Source organism: Zeus faber (assembly GCF_960531495.2).
Source record: "Zeus faber genome assembly, chromosome: 15".
In the NCBI taxonomy this organism is placed as follows: Eukaryota; Metazoa; Chordata; class Actinopteri; order Zeiformes; family Zeidae; genus Zeus; species Zeus faber.
Window position 1 is genome coordinate 24,589,072 of NC_137194.1, and position 20,419 is coordinate 24,609,490.

The following is a 20,419-nucleotide window of genomic DNA, read 5'->3' on the forward strand; positions in this document are numbered from 1 at the left end:
TACTGTACGTTTCACTCCTGCGTCTGAACGTCTGCTTGTGTGTCCCAGTGTGTAATGAGATCTGGTGTATACAAAGGTTAGAACCCATCCTGTAACATTAGGGACATTCCTGAAAACGCCTTGTATAGGAAATAAGCAGATATTAATAACTCTAAAATAGATCTATTATCTTATTGTAAATTAGCTATTTTAATGGCAATAGTAGTGTGAAAAGTTAAGACGTCTCTGTCCATCTGTATCTCTCCGTTCACACTCTGTATAAAGAGGAGAAACCTACACATCCCCCAATATTAAACAGCATGGAAGAACTCCTGCCTCTCTTTTGGTTTTTGTCTTGTGGCTTCGTTTTTGTCTGTTTGTCTATTTACCCCGTCCTGCGTTCCTTAAGTGGCAAAGTCATTTTACTACCACTTTATTCTCAGGACTCTGTGTGTGTGTGTGTGTGTGTGTGTGTGTGTGTGTGTGTGTGTGTGTGTGTGTGTGTGTGTGTGTGTGTGTGTGTGTGTGTGTGTGTGCGTGCGTGCGTGCGTGCGTGCGTGCGACCAAGGCTCTGGATGGTTGGACCCCCAAAAGAATCCGAACAAATCTAAACTGAACCAATTTCCAGGTGTGTGGATGTAGAAGATACTGGACGACTTACACCTTGATAAATTATTTTAAAAAGCTATGAGAGAGATTAATGTCACTGCCTGATCATCTCCAAATGAGATTAAACTAATTGTCATTGCACAGAGTACAAGTACTGAGGCAACGAAGTGAGCTGCCATACAGCGGCACCCGGGGAGCAGTTAGGGGGTTGATATCTGTACTTTTCCGGTAAAGAAATTTAAACACGCTTTTATAAATTGATGAACCTCAGATCCCCACGGGCCAAAGTCAGCGTCAACTGAAAGACATTTTTATTGGTTTTACAATAATTATCTGGGTTACATTCGTATAGAAATTTTAGGATTCTAGCGTTTTTTTTTGTTTTTCCTTTTACAGAATGATGACTGCAAGGTTTATCAGATTACATTTCTTGAAAAACAGAACTGAACAGAATACATGCATCCCAGTATGAACGGCATTTAAAAAGGAGGAATGAAAAACGCAATGAACTCTTGAGCTTCCGCCGATCCCGCCGTGCTCTTCATCCAGGGGAAGAATACAGCAGAACATCGGCCAGCCTAGGGTATCGCCTCTACCCTCGATTTGACCACTCTTTACCTCCAGCATCGAATTAAAATGTCCTATGATTTGACACACAAAGTACATGTTTGTACTTATGGACCCATTATAACCAGACAACACAAAAAAAAAAAAAATATATATATATATATATATATATATATAAAACAGTAAAGAAACAAATGGTTACAAGAAAACCACTAAAAAGAAAATATAGTGGAAAGTGCACTTAGTGGGTCTGTCCAGCGCAGACTGGCCAAAAATCCACCACACTTGCCAACAATTCCCATCAAAACAAAGTCTCTAATATGTAAGCACAACGTACTGGCTTGTGAAGGGGGGGATTCAAATGAAAAAGACGACCTCAGCCCGGAGCAAGAACTGTAGCTCACCTGTGCATTGTGCTTGCAACTTTCCGTGAGTTTTTAAAGGTTATGGGGGAGGCTCGCAGAGCACGGACAGGGCCAACGGGTCCCGGCTACACGGGGCGGCGCCTGTTTCCTTACACTGCCCCCCCCCTCTGAAATGTGCAGACGCTTCCAGCACTTACAAAGTAAAAAGAAACTAACATGACAAAGAGAAGAGCGGAGAAACGTGTGATTGGAATTCCTAATGGTCTCCATGGGTTCCACATTGATTGTGAACGCAGGGACCTCACATGTGCTTCAATATAGTAGTGATTTATGCAAAAATAGGGATTGTATGATGCCAACGGCGGGGTGGTCGTATTTACATAAAACAAACAAAAGTATAAACTAATTTCTGCCTCGACGTCGGGCATTGTTGCCACAACAAATAATGACGTCCTTCACGATGAATCAAAGCGGCGACGGGCTCTGAATACCAGCAACAGGGAGCATGGCCGACCACCCGGACCGTCGGCTCTCATAGCGTTTTGACACCAGGGGTGAAAGGTCACTTGCCAATGATCCGTCTCCACAACGGAGGAAGCTCTGGACTCATGGTAGCATGCATGGTTTCAAAAGAAAAATAATTATAGGATGAAATGTACTGTCCTTAAATGTTACATACAATCGGAGGAGGGAGGGGGGTACGCGTTACGCAGACTACAGGATATATACAAGATAAGAGTCAACGAAAAGCGAGGAAAACAACGTAGAAAAGGAAAATGGCGCACAGAGCAGAACAGATGAGAATAGAAAAATAAAAAAAAAGGCATCTTATAATCATGTTAACGATGAGTAATTGGTGACTATAATAACAGAAACGGAACGTGGTCGGAGGACAGAGCGAGAGAGTTAGAGGACAAGGATTTAAAAAAAAAAAAGAAAGAGAGGGAGAGCAAGAGAGAGAGGACAAGGGAGAGAGAAAGAGGAAGAGGGATGTCTCTCCGTAGACATGGGAGTGGAGGTGTAGCCGCTCCTCACACCTCTGGGACAGAGTGGTCCATGGCCGACCTCAGGAGGCCACTGGACATCCTGGGAAAAGCAGTAACAATGGTGATGACCATGACAGGGCTGAGCAGGTTAAAATGAATCGACATTGCCAGATTTTTTTACGCCAAAAACGTATTTTTGATGCTCGGGCGTCAACAACAGCGTAGAAGTGTTGAGCGGCGCTACCTTTTGATCATGTGCTCATAGATGACCTTGGGCATGACGGTGATGGTCATTGTAGTCGGAGAAGTGTTCAGAATGTCCTTGATTTGACCATCCTGAGGAGAGCGAAAGAAACAGCATCGAAACAGAATAAAAACAGAGCCATAACAGTGTTACCCATCATATATATGACGTAAATTTCGGTTCAACGTCCCAACGACGCATCAACCGCCTCACCTTGAGTCCGATGATGTTTTGGCCATTGATCTCACAGATGTAGTTGTCGGTCAGCAGGCCGTTGCTGGCGGCGGAGCCATCCTGGACCAGAGAGGTGATTTTCCCGGACTTGTAGATGAAGCCCACGTGGCCCGAGCTGTCTTTGTGCATGGTGATGGTGCGCTGGAAGGGCCTGCACACAAGAAGGGGGAGGGAGGGGTTTATGGGATCTTTCTTCCAGGCCGTGAATGGAGTGACTGACAGCGCTAAATGGCACCTTGTGGTGCAGTGCTTGAGGCAGCCAGCAGAGGGAGCCACTGACACTGCGCTCGTTTCACAATACTGCTGATCTGGAGTGTGCCACTTTAACATTAATAATAATAATAACCGGGATTTATATAGCGCCTTTCACAAAACCAAGGACGCTTTACAATGGAAAAAAAAAAACAAAGAACAAGACAGGGTAGATAAATCATAATAAAAAAATTTAAAAAGTAAATATATATATATATAATTTTTAACTTAAGTTAGCCTCATGTCCTTGCAATTGATGCACATCATACACACAATGTAAACATAACAATGTGGCAGTATAAAGATGTACAAAGGGTGTCTGCAGATCTAAGGGAGTTTAATTCAGTTAAAATCATAGTATTGAATTTAAGACATTTTTGGACAAAACGTCTCCCAAGTATGAGGCTCAGCGGTAGACTTGCGGTTTTCTAACATCTGAAATGTTGCCTGATGGGGAAGGATTTGACTCAATTTGGACAAAAAAGAAATGGATAAATAAAATCAGAGCTGATAAATTCTAATTTACAACCGTCTAATGGACTTTTAAGGCCTTATGTTTGCTAAACTGAATTTGAAAGACTTGGAGTAACCCAGTAGATAATCCTGCCAGAGATGACATAACAGCTGTTCCCTTTTCATCATCAAGTCTACATGAACAGACAAATCTTGGTCTAAAACACCAACCCATGAACCTCTCAGGGTGCCTCACCCATCAGGGGGCGGGCGCGGCAACGGGTCTGTTTGTTTAACTCCCAGTCTCGTACAAATCACTACAACATTGTGTGCATGTTTCAGTGACGATTCTTCAGCTCCTCCAGCCGCTTACACAACACGCTGATGATTCAACTTTCGAAAGCCGCTTGGCAGCTGTCGTGACTTAAAACGTTAAAACTCTTCCTGTTATTTCCATTCGCCGACCACAGCCCTTCCCGTGCGGCAACAGCATTTCCTGCCTGTTCACTCCCCCCGGTATGGCAACGCTCAAACACACCAAAGGGTTTGGCTGTATCACGGTATGTTACAGCTGGGAAAATGCTATTAGCAACGAAAAGATTCAAATGTATTTTGCCACCAAAAAGTCACCGCAGGTGACTTGAAAAGTACCGGCGATATCACCGCTACCAGACTCTGGTGCTCACCTGTCCCTGACGACCAGCTCGATGCGGGTCTCGGAGGCCGTCTTCAGGGCCTTGTGGGCCTTGTCCAGACTCCAGCCGGCGCAGTTCTGCCCGTTTATCTGGATGACCTGGTCCCCGAAGCGCAGCCCAGCCAGGGCGGCCGGGGAGTTGGCCTGAACCAGCTGGATAAACACTCCCTGCGTCCGCCGCCAGAGAGGAGATAAGAGAGGAAGGGAAGATAAGAGGGAGGAATGGAAGAAGCAGGCAATCAAAGGAAGGTGGGATGGATTCCTAACTCAACAGCTCCACTGTCAGATCCAACAGGTGACTTTGGAGATTTCAATGTTTGCTTGAGTTTCCCTTCACACGTGACCCTCGACTTCCAGGAAGTGTTTGGTATTAGAGTTAGCAACAAGCTCGCTGTGCTGACATAGCAAGGATAAAGGATTTTCATCGATAAATGGACATTTTTTCCCCTCCTGTGATAAAAGCAAAGATAAAAAGGTGCCGGTTAGACCTGAGCTCCGTATTCACTGGCGATACTTTGTTCGTTGAAGCGGTGAAACCCAAGGCCAACTCTGAATAATTTACTACAGGCCTGTTCAACTGGCGGCCCGTGGTCCAAATGTGGCCCGCCTAGGAACCCAGACCCTTTGAAGGTTAGCAACAAACTGTAGAGGCCTCATTTAACCAAATATCACTCACGACGCGTCCCAATCGAGTTACCAAACAGCGTCAGAAGCATGCTAATTGACCCCTTCGTTAAGTACACACATGCCTTGGCAGGAATGTGAAGTGACGCTGTGTCGACGCCACAATGCTTATTAGCTGGAGAACTGAGGGCATAGCTTTGACATTGCAGCAGAGTTTGAGGGGGAGGGCACTCAATGCATTACAAGCAGGAATAGGCCTTCCATATTGTACTACTATTGTATTTCCTTCAGAGGCGTCACGTCTACGTGAAATTAATACTTTTTTCCATATCCTGACACTATTGTTGTTACATTTCCTGTCAAATTGTCACTGATGGACTCACGTTGTCGATGGCCCTGAGGCGGAGGCCGACCTTGCCGTCCTGGTCCTTACACAGGATCACCTCCCGCATCCCCTGGCGGATCTCCGCCCTCCTGATGCCGACGTCGGAGCCCGTCACAGGGCGCACCATGCCACCGACACCCGACAGGGAAGGCACAGCTACCTGCTGCAGGGGAGGAAGGACGTGAGGGAGGGGGAGGGAGAGAGGAGGTCATGTTGAAATTCAGGTGCGATTAGGAGGAACGCAGCGCCAGATCAGACGCGGGGGAAGGACTCAGTCGCCATCTCCGTTCTCCCCACTGAGGAACTGCACCGCAAAGTGAAGGGACTGAGCGTGAGGAAGCCTTACTAGAAGCCAAAAAACACAAACACACCCACGGAGGAGAGTTTAACACCTCCCACACGCCGCTCTGGGCCTGTGGTGAGTCAGTCGGTAACATGGCATTTTGCTCTCCTCAGTTCTCCATCACCAGCGAGGCAGAACTGACACTAGAAGTCCAAAAACAGGATTTTTAGGACCCCCCCCCCCCCCCAAATTTCAAGAATGCTTGTTTTCCTGATTGTGACTGAAAGGGGAGTCTGGTGAAAGGCTGTCATTCTTCAAATTTAACTTTTCTAAAATGTTTTGTTTATTTTGCACTCACAGATATATAACACACACACACACACACACACACAATATATATACACTACTCACAAAAAGTTAGGGATATTTGGCTTTCGGGTGAAATTTATGGAAAATGTAAAAAGTTCACGCTACAGTGATATTATATCATGAAAGTAGGGCATTTAAGTAGAAGCATGCAATGGTGATTTCCTCATCTCAAACAATTAATTGAAACAAAAGCCAACAACAGTGGTGGGAATACCGCAACAAAAAATGTCAATGTCTCAATAACTTGTCATGTGCCCTTGAGCATCAATTACAGCTTGACAACGACGTCTCATGCTGTTCACAAGTCGACTTATTGTCTGCTGAGGCATGGACCCCCACTCTTCTTGAAGGGCGGCCCTCAGGTCATTGAGGTTCTGGGGCACAGAGTTACGAGCCTCTACACGGCCACTCAGTTGATCCCATAGGTTTTCTATGGGATTCAGGTCTGGAGAAAGTGCAGGCCACTCCATTTAAGGTACCCTTGCCTCCAGCAGCCGTTCCCTAATGATGCGACCTCGATGAGCTGGAGCATTGTCGTTCATGAAGATGAAATGAGGCCTGTGTTGTTCAGATGATGGGTGCGTGTTTTTGGTGGGGGTCCTTACTGACGTGAGGCATAGCGCTCTCCTTGACGTCCTCACAATCGTTGGCGGCCATCATTTCTGCTCAACGTGAATCGACTTTCATCAGAGAACAGCACTGAGGCCACTAGTGCCTCGTCTAGTGTAAATGCTCCCTGGCCCGTGCAAGACGATGATGCCTGTGCCTGGTGGTGTGGTCAGGTACCCTTGCAGGTCGTCTAGCACGCAGAGCACGCTGATGTAAACGGTTTCAAATGGTCTGACGTGACCCTTGGGTGCCTCTCACCTCCCTTAAATGTGCCTGGAGTTGAGTGGCATTCATCATCCGGTTCCACGGGGCACTGTTCACAATGAAGTGCTCATCAGTGTGGGATGTGGCCAAAGGACGTCCACTTCTATGCCTTTCTGTGACTCTTCCAGTCTCTCTGTATCTCTGTTGCAACCTGCTGATGACACTCTGTGACACTCTAAGCTCAGTGGCTACTTCCCTCTGAGAACATCCTGTTTGAAGCCTCGCAGTGGTGAGGTACTGTTGATCAATTGTTAGGTGTCGTCTTGGTCTCATGACGTCAAAATGTGAACAGCATGATGAAGAGGACTGTTTAAATACCAATTCTAATTGAACCAGGAAATGTATTGGTCGATTCATGGATCAAACACCTGTTGTGAATTTTGCCGTTCAGCGCCTTGTGAGAGAACAGCAAGTTGTGCAAAAAGTACTGAAACATTGAACAGTTGGACATGAGCATTCAAAAGTTTAGAGAAGGTCAAATTAAGTTCACCTGTAAAGGTTTTAGTGCATTTTAGGTTCATCCTGAAATTTCACCCGAAAGCCAAATATGTATATATATATACACGCGCGCGCACGCACGCACGCACGCACGCACACCAGAAAGCACAACATGTCGAACCAGGGCTCGACAGTAAAGGTTGCCCTCGGTTACCAGATTGAGTCAATTGGCAACTATTTCATGGCCTCTGGTTGTCCCCTTTGGCAACCACTTTTTAACATAAAAAATAGGGACAGCAAACCTCAAAACGTGCACCCCAAAATAAATACATTTGTTGCATTTATGATATTTAAATATTGCTGTTACAGTTAGAACCAGAATGCTGCACATGCATTGGTGCGTAGAGCAAGGTAAATTTCAGTCAGGGAGGCAAACAACTCGCATTTCGGCAAACGTCGCTGGTGGCAACCCATTTAGGCGGTTTTTATACCTCCAAGAGAACAACGCCATCCGCGATCGATTAACTAGTGGACTCCTTCTCTCATATTAAGTTAGAACTTAGATACGGACATGGCTCCAGTCTCTGGTTGAAAGCGCTCCAAAGCGATGCTGTGTTCACGGGCCCAGAAAAATAACGTGTGTCGGAAGTGATGCGTTCATGGGAACCAGGAAAACCGTCGGCTACCACCATGAGTATATTTCAGACCTTTTTTGACATACCTGTGTTTGGTCAAACACATGTTCGCATCCCCATACAGTTGACTAAAACTAAACTAAAACTAGGTGTAAAAAAACACTTTAGTTAAAACTAGAGAGAAAAAAAATAAAACTGAAACTATATTGTGTACTAACAAAACTAACTAGAATTACACAGGAAATGTCTTTGGGTTTTTTTTCTAGTCAATTTGGTCAAATTTGTCAAGATATAGCTGTCTACAATAGAAAAAATAGTTCTTATCTTATTGTCTGTGTGGTGATCATATGCTGTACATGTGGGTGTAAGAGAGACACAGAGACACAGGCTGAGTGTGATCAGACCAAGTGTGACCAGAGGAGTTTGTGTTATCACAGCTCTTGTCTGTCTTGACTAGTGTTTGTTCCCCTCTGAAGATTCAAATTCTGTAAAGTATCAGACAAAACACTTCGGTTATGGTTATAAAGCTTTGAAACATTCTCCTATGTCACATTTTAATAATTAAGCTGACGTATAACTGCATATTATCTTAATAACCCCCAAAAATAAGGTGACTAAAAATGACAACCATAATTTCCGTTTTGGCAACCAAAGCCAGCCTGGAAACCACTTCTAAAAGCTAAGTGCTGAGCCCTGCGACGAACCTTGAGGCGGATGGGCTACAACAGCAAAAGACCACGTCGGATCCACTTCTGTAAGCCAAGAACAGAAAGCTGAGGCTGCAGTGGGCACAGGCTCACCAAAACGGGACAATTTAAGACAGGAAAAAGTAGCCTGGTCTGAGGAATCTCGATTTCTGCTGAAGCACACAGATGGTAGGGTCAAAATTTGACGCCAATAGCATGAATCTAGGGACCCAACCTGCCTTATGTCAACAGTCCAGGGTGGTGGTGATGGTGGTGGTGGTGGTGTTATGGTGTGGAAAATCTTTTCTTTGCACACTTTGGGCCCATTTATACCAATCAATCATTGCTTGAATGCCACATCCTATTTGAGTATTGTTGCTGACCACGTGCATCTCTTCATGGCCACAATTTACCATCTTCTAACGACTACTTCCAGAACTATAATGCACCGTGTCACAAGGCAAAAGTAGTCTCAAACTGGTTTCATGAATATGACAATGTTAAATGTTCTTCAACGTCCGTCCCAGTCACTGGATCTGAATCTTATAGAATACATTTGGGATGTGATAGAACGGGAGATTGGCAGCATAAATGTAAAGCTGACAGATCTGCAGGAACTGCATGATGCAATCATGTCAACATGGACGAGATTACCAAAGGAATGTTTCCGACATGTTATGGTATCCATGCCAAGAAGCATTGAGGCTGTTTTGATAGCAGAGGGAGGCCACACCCAGTATTAGTATAGTGTTGCAAATAGTGTTTTATGAGTGTATATTTGCGTAACTTACATTCTCAGCCACGGGCATCAGGGCCAGGTTCCTCTGGACTTCATCGCTGTTTAGGCTCAGTCCCATGTAATCTCCGAGGTCATCCAGACTTGGGTACAGGCCTGTGAGGATAGAGAGAGATGGGAGGGCAAAGAGAGAGATCGAGAACAGAGGAGCGTTAAGCTGAACATGTAAAAGACCCAGATTCAGTACAGAGGATTTATCAGCGTTTATTTCTGTTACCTGGCTCGGAGCTAAAGCTGGGGACACGCCATGCTAAGGCCGCACGATATCATTAAAAAACACAAAAAAAAACGCGATCTCAATTCATACGTTTATGCGATCTAATTTCTAAATGATGACAATTCTGATGTTTTCGCATTTGCCTCAAATGGAGATCAGTTGCATTAAAACATTTGCTCCTACTCCCCTATGCATCGATGTGTTGACTTATTTTCTTTGAAACAATCCCAGTTGTGATATAAAACAAATATTAAACGAAATTATTTTGTGTCTGTTTATAAAAGTAATAACTGCCGCAACTTTAATAATCATTGTACCAACCATGCACGTATGGATGAATGGATGGATAGGTGGATAGATAGATTTGGGAAAATTCATTATTCAGTTATCCTCTATCCTGGACACTTCCCCTTCAACCAGATGAATTTATGCAAATTATAACAACCCACCAATGAACTTGAACCCCCGTCTCCGCCTTCCCTCCACAGAGTGTTAGATTAGTTATTATACCTTAAAAAAAAAAAATCTCAAATATGAAAGATACCGAAACCGTACCTTGGCTCCAAAACCAAGATACATTCCGAACCGTGAGCCCACTGTACCGTTGCAGCCCTACTCTGTACTGTGTGAAATACATCCTCGTAATACAGTTGAGAAAAGTAATGGCTGCCACGCAGTTGCCATAGCAGTTCTTAACCCCTTCAGAATCATTTAGATTGAATTTAAAGAAAAAAAATACACTGTGACATAGACCCTTACCGTCCATGCCTCAAAACAGTGATATTAATCTTAGGTCAAACCACCCAGCCAGCATTTATGTTAACCGCTTTGATTAAGTGTTATAAAATAAGAGACAAACTTAAAAAAAAAAAATGTCATATTACAAAAGACTTAAGTCTAAGTCAAACACTTTATGTTTAAGTTTAAGTTAAGCCCTTTGATATAGTGTATGTTAGTTATGTAGTCTATTCAAGAGTGCAATACATGTTTTATTGAAAAAAATAAGAATCGTGTGAGAGAATCATGAAGTTTTGGGGAGAAAAATCACGATTCACATTTTAGCAAGAACCGTGCACCCTACACTACACACTTAGAAATGGCAATTTTCAATAGCCAATCAAAACTGTTGGTTTTGGCCAAAATAAAGCCATACCACAAAACTGCTCATCATGCTTAGATTTGTGCGACTCAAAGGCAACCGTCATTATGTGTGTGTGTGTGTGTGTGTGTGTGTGTGTCAGAAGAGACTGAAATCTGCGCTCAGTTGTTAAAGTATGCGCTCCTGATCGTTTCTTTGGTCACTTAGCCGTTTTCATCTGTTTTAGCACCAGTGAGTCTTTATCGCTGATCTCACGCCGTCCTACACGCTTCATTTAGTTCCTACAGCCCGTTAGCACTGGGGCAGATAAGTGCTGAGCACTCCAGAGGAGGAGAGCTGATAATGAGCAACGCTACAAACACTGGTAATCAGACCCTGCCTCTGGCTGTGATGGAGAAGCAGCAGTTTCCCCTTTTTATTGCCTGCAGTCCCTTTGTCCTCACTGTCTTCCTGTCTCTCTCTCTTCTAGTCAGGTCCGCCTGCATGACTAAGGTGTTTTTTGGCTGCTATTAAAACCTTGGCACTGCCCTTGTAGCACTGCACCAAATGCATTTAGCCTCGCAGTGGTAGAGATAAATAAATGTGAATATATGGGGGGGGCTCTAGATGTAGACACTATCAGCATACACTTATTCATATGTTTATGAATATGCATGTCTACCATACTCTTCCTTATTTACTGATGAGAAATTTCCCCAGAAGCAAGCTAGGAGTCACTGTTCTCCAGTTCTAGATGGAGGTGGAAGGATTAGCGGGTGCAGAGAGAATCACACTCCCACAGTGACCAAAGATAAAGGAGTAGACATGAGTCATCCATGCCTCTCTTGTTAGAACATCACATTAAAAAAATTAAAAAATAACTAAAATAAAATAAAACACAGCACACCCCCGAATGTGTTTTTGTTTCAAACCAATCGGGCTGCTTTTCATTTGGATTACCTTTTTTTTTTTTTTTTTTTTTTAGTACTGCGATTCTGCTCTCTCACACACACCTACTCACACCGGCGCTCCCAAATCTCTGTGTTCCCAGATGAGGAATGGAACCTCGCCATTATTTGGTTTTAAATTGGCCGATTATACACCAGCTTGCAGCGTATGCAAAATAAATAAATAAATAAATAAATGAATGAATAACTAGTACCTCCTATACAGCCAACTATCACGAAGCGGCAAGAGAACCTCTCGGCCCAGAGCCAGGGCTACATTAACTGACCCATTTTCCCTGTGGAGAATAAACTTCAAATATTAAAGAAATGTGCTGTTAAAAGTAAAGAGCTCATATGGAGATGCTTCTGTGAGTCTTGAAAGTGCCATAATACCTTCATGCTTTTATAGGAGGTTGAGTATTAACACTTTAACACTATCGGCAAAGCGGGACCTGATTGGCTGGACAGGGTGGCTTGTTTAAAATAAAATGTGACTGGCAAACAAATTACCATCAATACATCAAATGTAAATGTTATGAATCACATTCATAAATGAGCCATGTTGATCCAAAGAGTTAAGTTTTAAGAGTTCTTTCTATGGCTCTTGATCAGAGTATGAATGCGCACATACATAAAATAAAACGTGTATAACTGTGTAACTGTGAATCGTTTGGACTTAATCAGCAGATACAACTGAACAACAATTTTTAACTAATTTCCTCGTTCCCTCCGCCACGTAGACTACAGTACTTGTGGCGCTAAGTTTCAGCTTCCAGAATGAAACTGAAAATAAGTGTGACAGCAAATAACTGCTGTGTGGTTTTCCATTTCGCAACGTCCCAACGACCTTTTGTACTTGGAAGTTAAACAGCTTCTGTAACTATGCTTGTATTGCTATGTATGTAACCTGCCTGCAAAAAGCTGAAGGCGCTAACCAGTTTTTTTCATGTGTGTGGGGAAAACAAAAAAAGAAGGAAGAGATGGATAGGAGAGAGGGGGCGGGTGAGGGAATCTGGACAGCTTTTCCTTCGTCATGGCGGCCCTCGCGCACAGCAAAGCCCGCCTCCAGGAAGAAGAATCGGTGCATGTGGAATACCTACAATCTTAGGGAATACTTTTACAAAAACAAAAAGTATCAAGGTGAATCTTCCAAGTGTTGTCTATTTCACAGATATAGATTTCCTTGCGTATTCCCATCAAATGTTTGCGTTTGTTGTAACATTACTGTGCGATACTCGCGTGCGGTTGCAGGACTGCTTTCCCTCCGGCGAATGATAATCCTGGATCCCTGATCAGGATCGCTTACTTCATTGTTCACATCTACCTTGTGCTTGTTGTTATAATCATTGTGCTGATATAATCATCATGGTAAGAGCAAAGTTTCTTGTTTGTATGTGTTACTTACTGGTGTGTGAATAGATCTGGATATGAATCGTCCATAGCGCAAACTAATATAACGTAACTTTCTATAGAGACGGAGCCCTCTCCTTTCCTCAAAAAAAATAAAAAATAAGCAGCAGTGGCAGTCATAGGTAAATATAGGGGAAACACTGCTGTTGTTTAGGGCCATTCCAGTCCTTTGCCTTTGAGAGGTGGTGACTAAAACGCACCGCAGAATGGAAAAATCCTAAAAGCGGAGTCCCAATGTCGAAATTCCACCCTGTCCTCCAAACTTTCCATTGAGCAAATGATGGGGTGGGAAGTTAAGAAAAAACTGGTTAGGATTTTGGGGGGTTGGGGAGGGGGGCTGGCTGGGCTGCTGTCCAGCAGTGATGTCAGCGAGATCCGTCCACTCTCACCTCCTTTTCTCCCTCCACCCTCTTTCCTTTGCCACCCCCGCCAGAGTGCATCTTCTCCATCATCAAACAGAATAGTTCGTTCACTCTCCCCCTCTCACACATCACCCCCCGCCTCCCCCTCTCACACATCATCACCCCCGCCCCTGTCTCTATGGTGACTCACAGCTAGCTCTGCGCAGAAAGAAAGAAAGAAAAAAAAAAAAAAAAAAAAGATCAAAACACTTAGAGGACTTTGCATCCAAACAAAAAAAAAAAAAAAAAAAACTAGAGAAGCAAACTGAACGAGAGGGAGCAAAGTAGGGGAATAGTTTGCGGCTCTCCTCAAGGGCCCCCCCCGCCTATCTTCTACTCGCTTTTTATCTTTTGTGGCCGGTCTCCTTTGTCAGTATTTCCCTCCCTTCAGTCTCCTCCTCCGTCAAAGCTGAACCGCAAAGCAGAAGGGACCCAGCCTACTTTCACACAAACACCTTTTGGTTGGAGTTAGGTGGAACACTGCGATACAGAGCGAGACTGAAGTAGAGGGAGGCCGACAAGAGACGGAGAGTGAAGGAGCTGTTCCCTCCCCTGGTTCCCCAAGGAGCCCACACATCCATCCCTCCCTGGTCCTATCACGCCCCACGTCTCTTTATCTGTCCTCAAAAAGACTGAGCCACAGAGCCCACTCTGTATTCTCCCTGTAAGAATAGAGCAGTGGGCGGGACGGACCCCCCATGGAGAGACACGGCTAAAACATCCAGGCTCCAGAAAAGAATGAATAAACGGGTAGAAAGGCAAGACAACGACAGAGAGGAAAGGAGGGCGGGCGCAGGTGAAGGTGAAGACCTGTTTAACTTGGGACTCACTTGAAGCCGGCATTCCATCGGTGGCAGGTTGGGGCTGGTAGGTTGCCTCGGTGATGGCCGGCATAGGAGCAGTGATCTGGGCAAACTGGGCCTGGGCCTAGAGACAAACAAAAACAAAAAAATAAATACATTTAAAAACACACAAAGAAAACCCAGGGCTGTTAAAATGTGCAGCTCAACGATATTCCCATAATCCTGAATAGTATAGAGAATAGTATGAAAGGCGAGGTGAGGAGAATAAGACAAAACTAAACAATTGCAGCGAGAATTTGAAGGTAAATAGAAACTTCAATGGAAAGTCCATCTTTTCCTATATCACCTTAATCAATGTGGCGCCAATGTGGTGTACTCAACCTATGACTCAGATGTGTCTGCCTGCTGGTGCTATACAATATAAACACGTCAGCTGCATTTCAACAGGGAGACCAGATAAGTGTAAAGAAACAACTTCCTAATATTCCAGCTCAGGTAGAAGGTATGAACAAGCCTGTCTCAAATGCAAATACCCTCCTTTGTTCTGGTGGAAGATTACATCATAGAACACTAGTTATTGTTTATAGATATTTTTAAGTTTGCGTACTTCTTTCCCTTCCTGAAAAAACACAATGACATATGACCAACCTTTTGTCATTAAAAAAATTTAAAATAAAACAAAAACCATACAGGGTGCTCATATCACATTCTCGAAGAAGGGTTAGGGAGGCCTCTCTGTAGAACCCTGTCCCTAACCAAGTAGAAGCGCTTTGAGCCTCTGACCGAACGTCTTTATCGTACCTTGATGACCTTGTCCACCTTCAGGTCCTCGAGGGATGGATACAGAGACATCCTGCGGAGAGAGAACAAAATTGGTTAATGGGGGCCACTTATCAGTGTGTTGAGTCAGTTCTCAGCGCTCATGGCCCTTAAAAGGGCCAAGGAAGAGAGGCGGTCGTGGCTCTGGTCTTCAAAGACCTCTATGACAAAAGTTTTCTCCTAAAAACATTCTCTCAATTCGTCTTTGGGTATTTCAGGCATCCTTTCCAACTTTCCAACACCAGTGGGTACAATGGAACAGTGCTTGCGCTGCTGCCTCACAGCAAGAAGGTCCTGGGTTCAATTCCCGGCTGGGTCGCTGTTGGCACCGCGCTCCGGTGGGTGTCCTCCCGATGAGGGGCCTTTCTGTGTGGGGTTTGCATGTTCTCCCCGTGCTCACATGGGGTTTCCTCTATGTAACATCAGTAACGGACCCCCACCAAAAACATGCAGAACATCGTCGCCTGACCAGCGAGACATTTGTCCCTGGGCGCGTCACTGTATGCTTCCCCTTCTTCTTCAGAGCTGTGACAAAGCATATCCATATAATGCTGGTCAATTAGGTCAAATGAAAAGGAGTTCTCTATCTTTGCTAGGAAATTAATATATAAATATAAAATGAGACTCCACATGTTCCGCTCAACATTTTACCAATTTACAGTTATTTAGTGTGGACAAGCAAAGTGAAATACTGAGAACGCCGCACTATTACAGTGTATATACCACGGTGGATGTAGCAGCCTGGTAAATTACAAGTATGAAACAAATAGAGGAAATACTAGTTTGTATGGGGTGTGGGTGGAAATGTACACAGACAGGCACAAGCAGACAGACAGTCAATTTCTCAGCGCTCCAGAGCTTCCTACTGCCTGCCCAGCGGCTCTTCATCTCTAGTGAAACACGGTGGCAACGCAAGACTCAACCTGCCCTCCACTTCTGCTCTGACTCTAGACGATTAAAAATAGATGTGCTACCTACATTCCACAAACTATCCATGCTCGGTAAAAAGACTGTACCCAGTTAACCTGATTGTAGAGCCGTGGCGGGTGTGTGTTGGGAGGAGGTTGGTCTGGAATTGAGGAACAATATACAAACAGACTGTAAAGTGACTCAGTGTTTGAATTCGAACAGTTTCGGTATTTGCAAAGTGCAGGCCAACAGCGTGTCTGCTGACACCACAGAGCCTCGTCCTGGGAGCCACTGGCATACACGCAGAGTCCAGGAAAATAAACACTCAGTCTTGTGACCGCAGCGGCTTACTGAATCAATTGATCCGCAGCTAAGTGAAAATCAGGACAGCCACACACTTTCCTCCTTCATGGGAAGTCGAGAGGCTCGGCAAGGGGCTAATGATGCACTATCAGTCGGCTCTCAGCTTTGGATATATCCATTAATGTGGCTGAGAGCAGATGAGAACATGAGAAGGTAAAAACAAATGGACAGGGGGTGACCAGTTAGGGCCATCACATCCATCAAATTGTACTTTTAAATTTACAAAAAAATTGTTACAATTAACGATTTAATTGTATATTTTGTTAATTTTATGCCACAATCATAGTATAACCTCATAGGGCTTAATTATATACGTCCACATTATGAACATTTACTGAAATTGTTCATTTGCCTCAAACCAACTGTTGGAAACTGAGCTGATTTGCATTTTATAATCATTTTAAAATTCCCCTGATATTTGGATGGAAACATATGATTGTGGAATCTAATGTTTGTGTAAAATGTTTTCGATCAGGCGATTGTGTAACAAAGCTCTCCTGACAGTGTCTTTGATCGCAGTGTGGAAAGTGGAACACATTGAGCTCAGTCAGCTGACCGCACACAGCAGTCATTCAGTCTTACACCCGTCTGCGTATGAGCCTACATCTTAAACAAGGCACAACATCGTTAGAAAAAGCAACTTAATTACGAAATGGATAAAAAAAAAAATCACGATTAAATAAAGGAAGAAAAGAACAACAAGTAATTTTTTATTCATCATCAAATTCTAGTGTACATTATGATGTACATAACTATGAGTCAAGACCACAAGTGATGAACCTGAAAGCGGAACAGGAAAAGAAATTTGCATTGTCTTTGTCTTCAATCTGCTAACAGGGAACAAATACACTGGCGCACTTATCCAAGTGTGCAACATAAATATATTCTACAGACTCATTAGCTCTTCTAAATGAGTGATTCTGAAACTTTGTCATAAAGGACCCACAATTTGATACGGATTATGGACACAACCTATTTGATAAGATTTAGTCTCCAAGACCCCCAATCTGAGAAGATTTTATTGTTAGATATGATTTAGTCCAAACTTCCCCACCTGTCTATACTATAGTTAGGGGAATAACAGTGAAACTATGTTCAAATCAGTCATTAATGCACATTCTCTAATGTTGCTAATGTCCTGTAAATTAAATATTGGTAAAGTTAAACTATAAATAATTTTGTTGGGGATGCCCTGGAACCACTGTTCTCAATAAGACAGCTTTAACAGAAGCCCACTCACTTTGTCTCCATCTCCATGTACAGATATGAACACAATATTGCACAAGACCAGTCTATAAGTGAGCCAACGATTGAAATCATACAGGGATGTTGGCTCGTGGGGTGAGAAATGTATTATAGCACTGCTACGTGAGAACTGGAGTTGGGCCTAGTTGCCAAAATAAGCAAAACATTGTCCGAAATCACCTCCCTGTGAGTTCCGACTCTCAAAGACACTCCAGCCACCACTCCATCCTCCTGTTCTCAGCCATCGCAAAACAAATGGAACATTGTCTTATTGGACACAAAGAGGTACATTAATAGCATCCAGAGTTTGTTTTTTCTGCTGTTTGTTTGTTTGTTTTGCCTTGCTCCCGCGCTGGGACACACAGACGGGGATTATGAATGAATGAATGGATACACGAAGAAACAAGTGTTTGTGTTGCTGTTGTCTCGATGTAACATAATCAACCCGTTAAGTCACCTCTACGACGGCCGGCATGAGTGGACAAGTCAGTTCTTTGTGTCGTCTGCGGGGGGAAATCTCCTGCATCAACACAGACCTCTGTAACTGGTCTAGAAAAAGAAAAACACTGAAAATGATGCTCTGCATACTTGTGCCACTGACATGGAACGTGGAAATCTAACTACTTTGGCGGAAAGTGGGGGGGGGGGGGGATTCCTTAAGCCTGAACGAATCGTTAGATTCATGAAGAATGTGGTTCCCCCTGGCAACTTATTGCGGTCTATTGACAGGGCTGGGAAAGGGGACAGAGAGTGAGAAGGGCAGAGTGGAGAGAGAGAGGGATAGAACTTATGGTACATAAGGAAATGTACCATAATGACTGTTTTGATTAAATTGTTACGTCCCAGTCTTTACATACACGCATATATTCAGACCTATTTGTTTTTGCTATAATATATATGCTTATACATTTTCTTTGTTGTACATATATATCTTTTTATCATTTGACTTAAATTATTTATATTACGCCACCTGCTTTTGAGGTTCCCTTTTTCATTTCACTGAACCCTACTTGTATGTTTGCATGCGGGCAATGTTAAACCTTGGTACCATCAATGATAAGTACCGATAAGTACTTCCATATGTGACGGATAATAAAGACATCACAGCGAACATCATATGGCTCAGGGAATGAGCCGTCGTTGGGTTTAAACTTCTCATAACGGATTACCTCTGTGATTATTGTATTTTTTCTGGCGTTGGGCGCAATCTCCAAACCGTGTTGTGAGAACATGGAAAGGTAGCCTTAGCACGTAGCTACTTGACTGGGCCACTGTCATTAAACATGCATATCGATTTGGCTCAATTAGGCATATTATTATTAAGCAATATTAGAAATGTAACTATAAATTGTTGTATATAATCGCTCCTCATACCCGCTTGAGGTTGAATACCTAACTAACTGAGCGGTCAAACTATCCTCATTGTTTCCAGACCAGAGAGACCATTTCATCACAAGACGGAGGCTAATGCTAACGCTAGCTGGCTAAAACCGTTAGCCTGAAACATAGGCGAACGAGAGCTGACCTGGCGCCTTTGAGCTGCGGAAAAACTCATTTTTTGGGGGGTGGGGGGGGGGGGGGTCATTCTCACCTGCAAACGCCTCGGTGGTGGTGGCGGAGTTGAGCTTGATTTCCCGACTACTCGGCGCGGAAGTTAACTTGTGTAATAATTCCCTCGCCTCGGTCACGGACCCCGTCTTCGAGCGAGTACACAGCGAGTCGGTGACGCCGATGTGGACGGAGGGGGTCTCTACCGCGCTGGCTTCCGGGTGCGCGTCAGTCAGCGGTTACGTCACCCGAGCCGCGCCCACCCCCGCCTGCGCTTCGCCTCGGTCACGTGGTGCTGCGTTCGCGTCGTGTGGGATTTACTGGCCCCGCGGCGCGGCTTTATTTTGTTGGGGTTTTTTTGTTTGTTTTTTTTACCGAATGCTTTTGTTTATGTTGCGGTGACGCAGCGCACGACGTGCGTGGGCTTCACATACACTGTTATGTACCGGTGCACGAAGACTATGGGACCTGTACTCCTGGAGCGTCCTCCGCCGTTGCCTTCACCCCGTCGTCGGCCCAGCCTGTCAGCCATAACGTCCCCCGCCCTCACTCAAGGAAGTTCATGTTCAAGTTGGAGAGATTATTTGTAACATACGTATGTACGTACGGTCACACATGTAGGCAGTGAAATGTCACGGTGTCCCCCATTTCTGTGCACAAAAATAGATTACATCAAAACTGCTAAAAACACAAAACAAAATGGATAAACGTATCCGTGAAAACCGAGTACACAGGGGGGAGTGCCCATGTAAACGCCACACCCATTAACAGCACTCAAGTAACAAAATATGTCCAACTGTGAGTTACCCTGAACATACATAGGATATATATACTAATATAATATATAATATAATGTAAATAATATAATGTATAATAAAATGTAATCTACTATCTGTTAGGGGTCGCCACAGCTGATCATCCGCCTCCAAAACCTTCTGTTCTGCGCATCTTCCTCCCTTACACCAACACCCTGCATGTCCTCCCTCGCCACATCCATAAAGCTTCTCTTCCTCTTGCCTGGCAGCTCCATCCTCAGCATCCTTCCCCCAATGTAACTCTCATCTCTCCTACACACGTGTCCAAACCATCTCAATCTTGAATGCCTTCATCACGCCTGCTGCACACCTTACTACTGTCTGACTGCCCTCATACATATCCTGTGCCACTCTTACGTACTTCTCTGCCACCCCCGACTTCCTCATGCAAT

The 20,419-nt window shown here is 44.1% G+C and overlaps 1 protein-coding gene across 1 annotated transcript; it reads right to left on the reverse strand.

Moving 5' to 3' along the window:
• Positions 1–871: 871 nt before the first annotated feature.
• On the reverse strand, positions 872–19,391 carry sdcbp2 (syndecan binding protein (syntenin) 2). Its single transcript, XM_080014870.1, has 9 exons — positions 19,256–19,391; positions 15,130–15,181; positions 14,356–14,452; positions 9,468–9,568; positions 5,391–5,555; positions 4,376–4,551; positions 2,964–3,135; positions 2,751–2,842; positions 872–2,606 (listed from the first exon to the last, which is right to left on the reverse strand). The coding sequence occupies exons 2-9, from the start codon at positions 15,178–15,180 to the stop codon at positions 2,552–2,554; spliced, it is 909 nt and encodes a 302-aa protein (XP_079870996.1). The 5' UTR covers position 15,181; positions 19,256–19,391; the 3' UTR covers positions 872–2,551.
• Positions 19,392–20,419: the final 1,028 nt, after the last annotated feature.

What these genes read in the sequence shown, in the direction of transcription:
- sdcbp2 (XM_080014870.1), bottom strand. Translation starts at nt 15,180, where the DNA reads ATGTCTCTGTATCCATCCCTCGAGGACCTGAAGGTGGACAAGGTCATC. An exon ending in CGATGGAATGCCGGCTTCAA is followed by an intron (nt 9,569 to 14,355) that starts GTGAGTCCCAAG and finishes CTATCCTCACAG; the next exon opens with GCCTGTACCCAAGTCTGGAT. An exon ending in GAGCTGGTCGTCAGGGACAG is followed by an intron (nt 3,136 to 4,375) that starts GTGAGCACCAGA and finishes TCTTGTGTGCAG; the next exon opens with GCCCTTCCAGCGCACCATCA.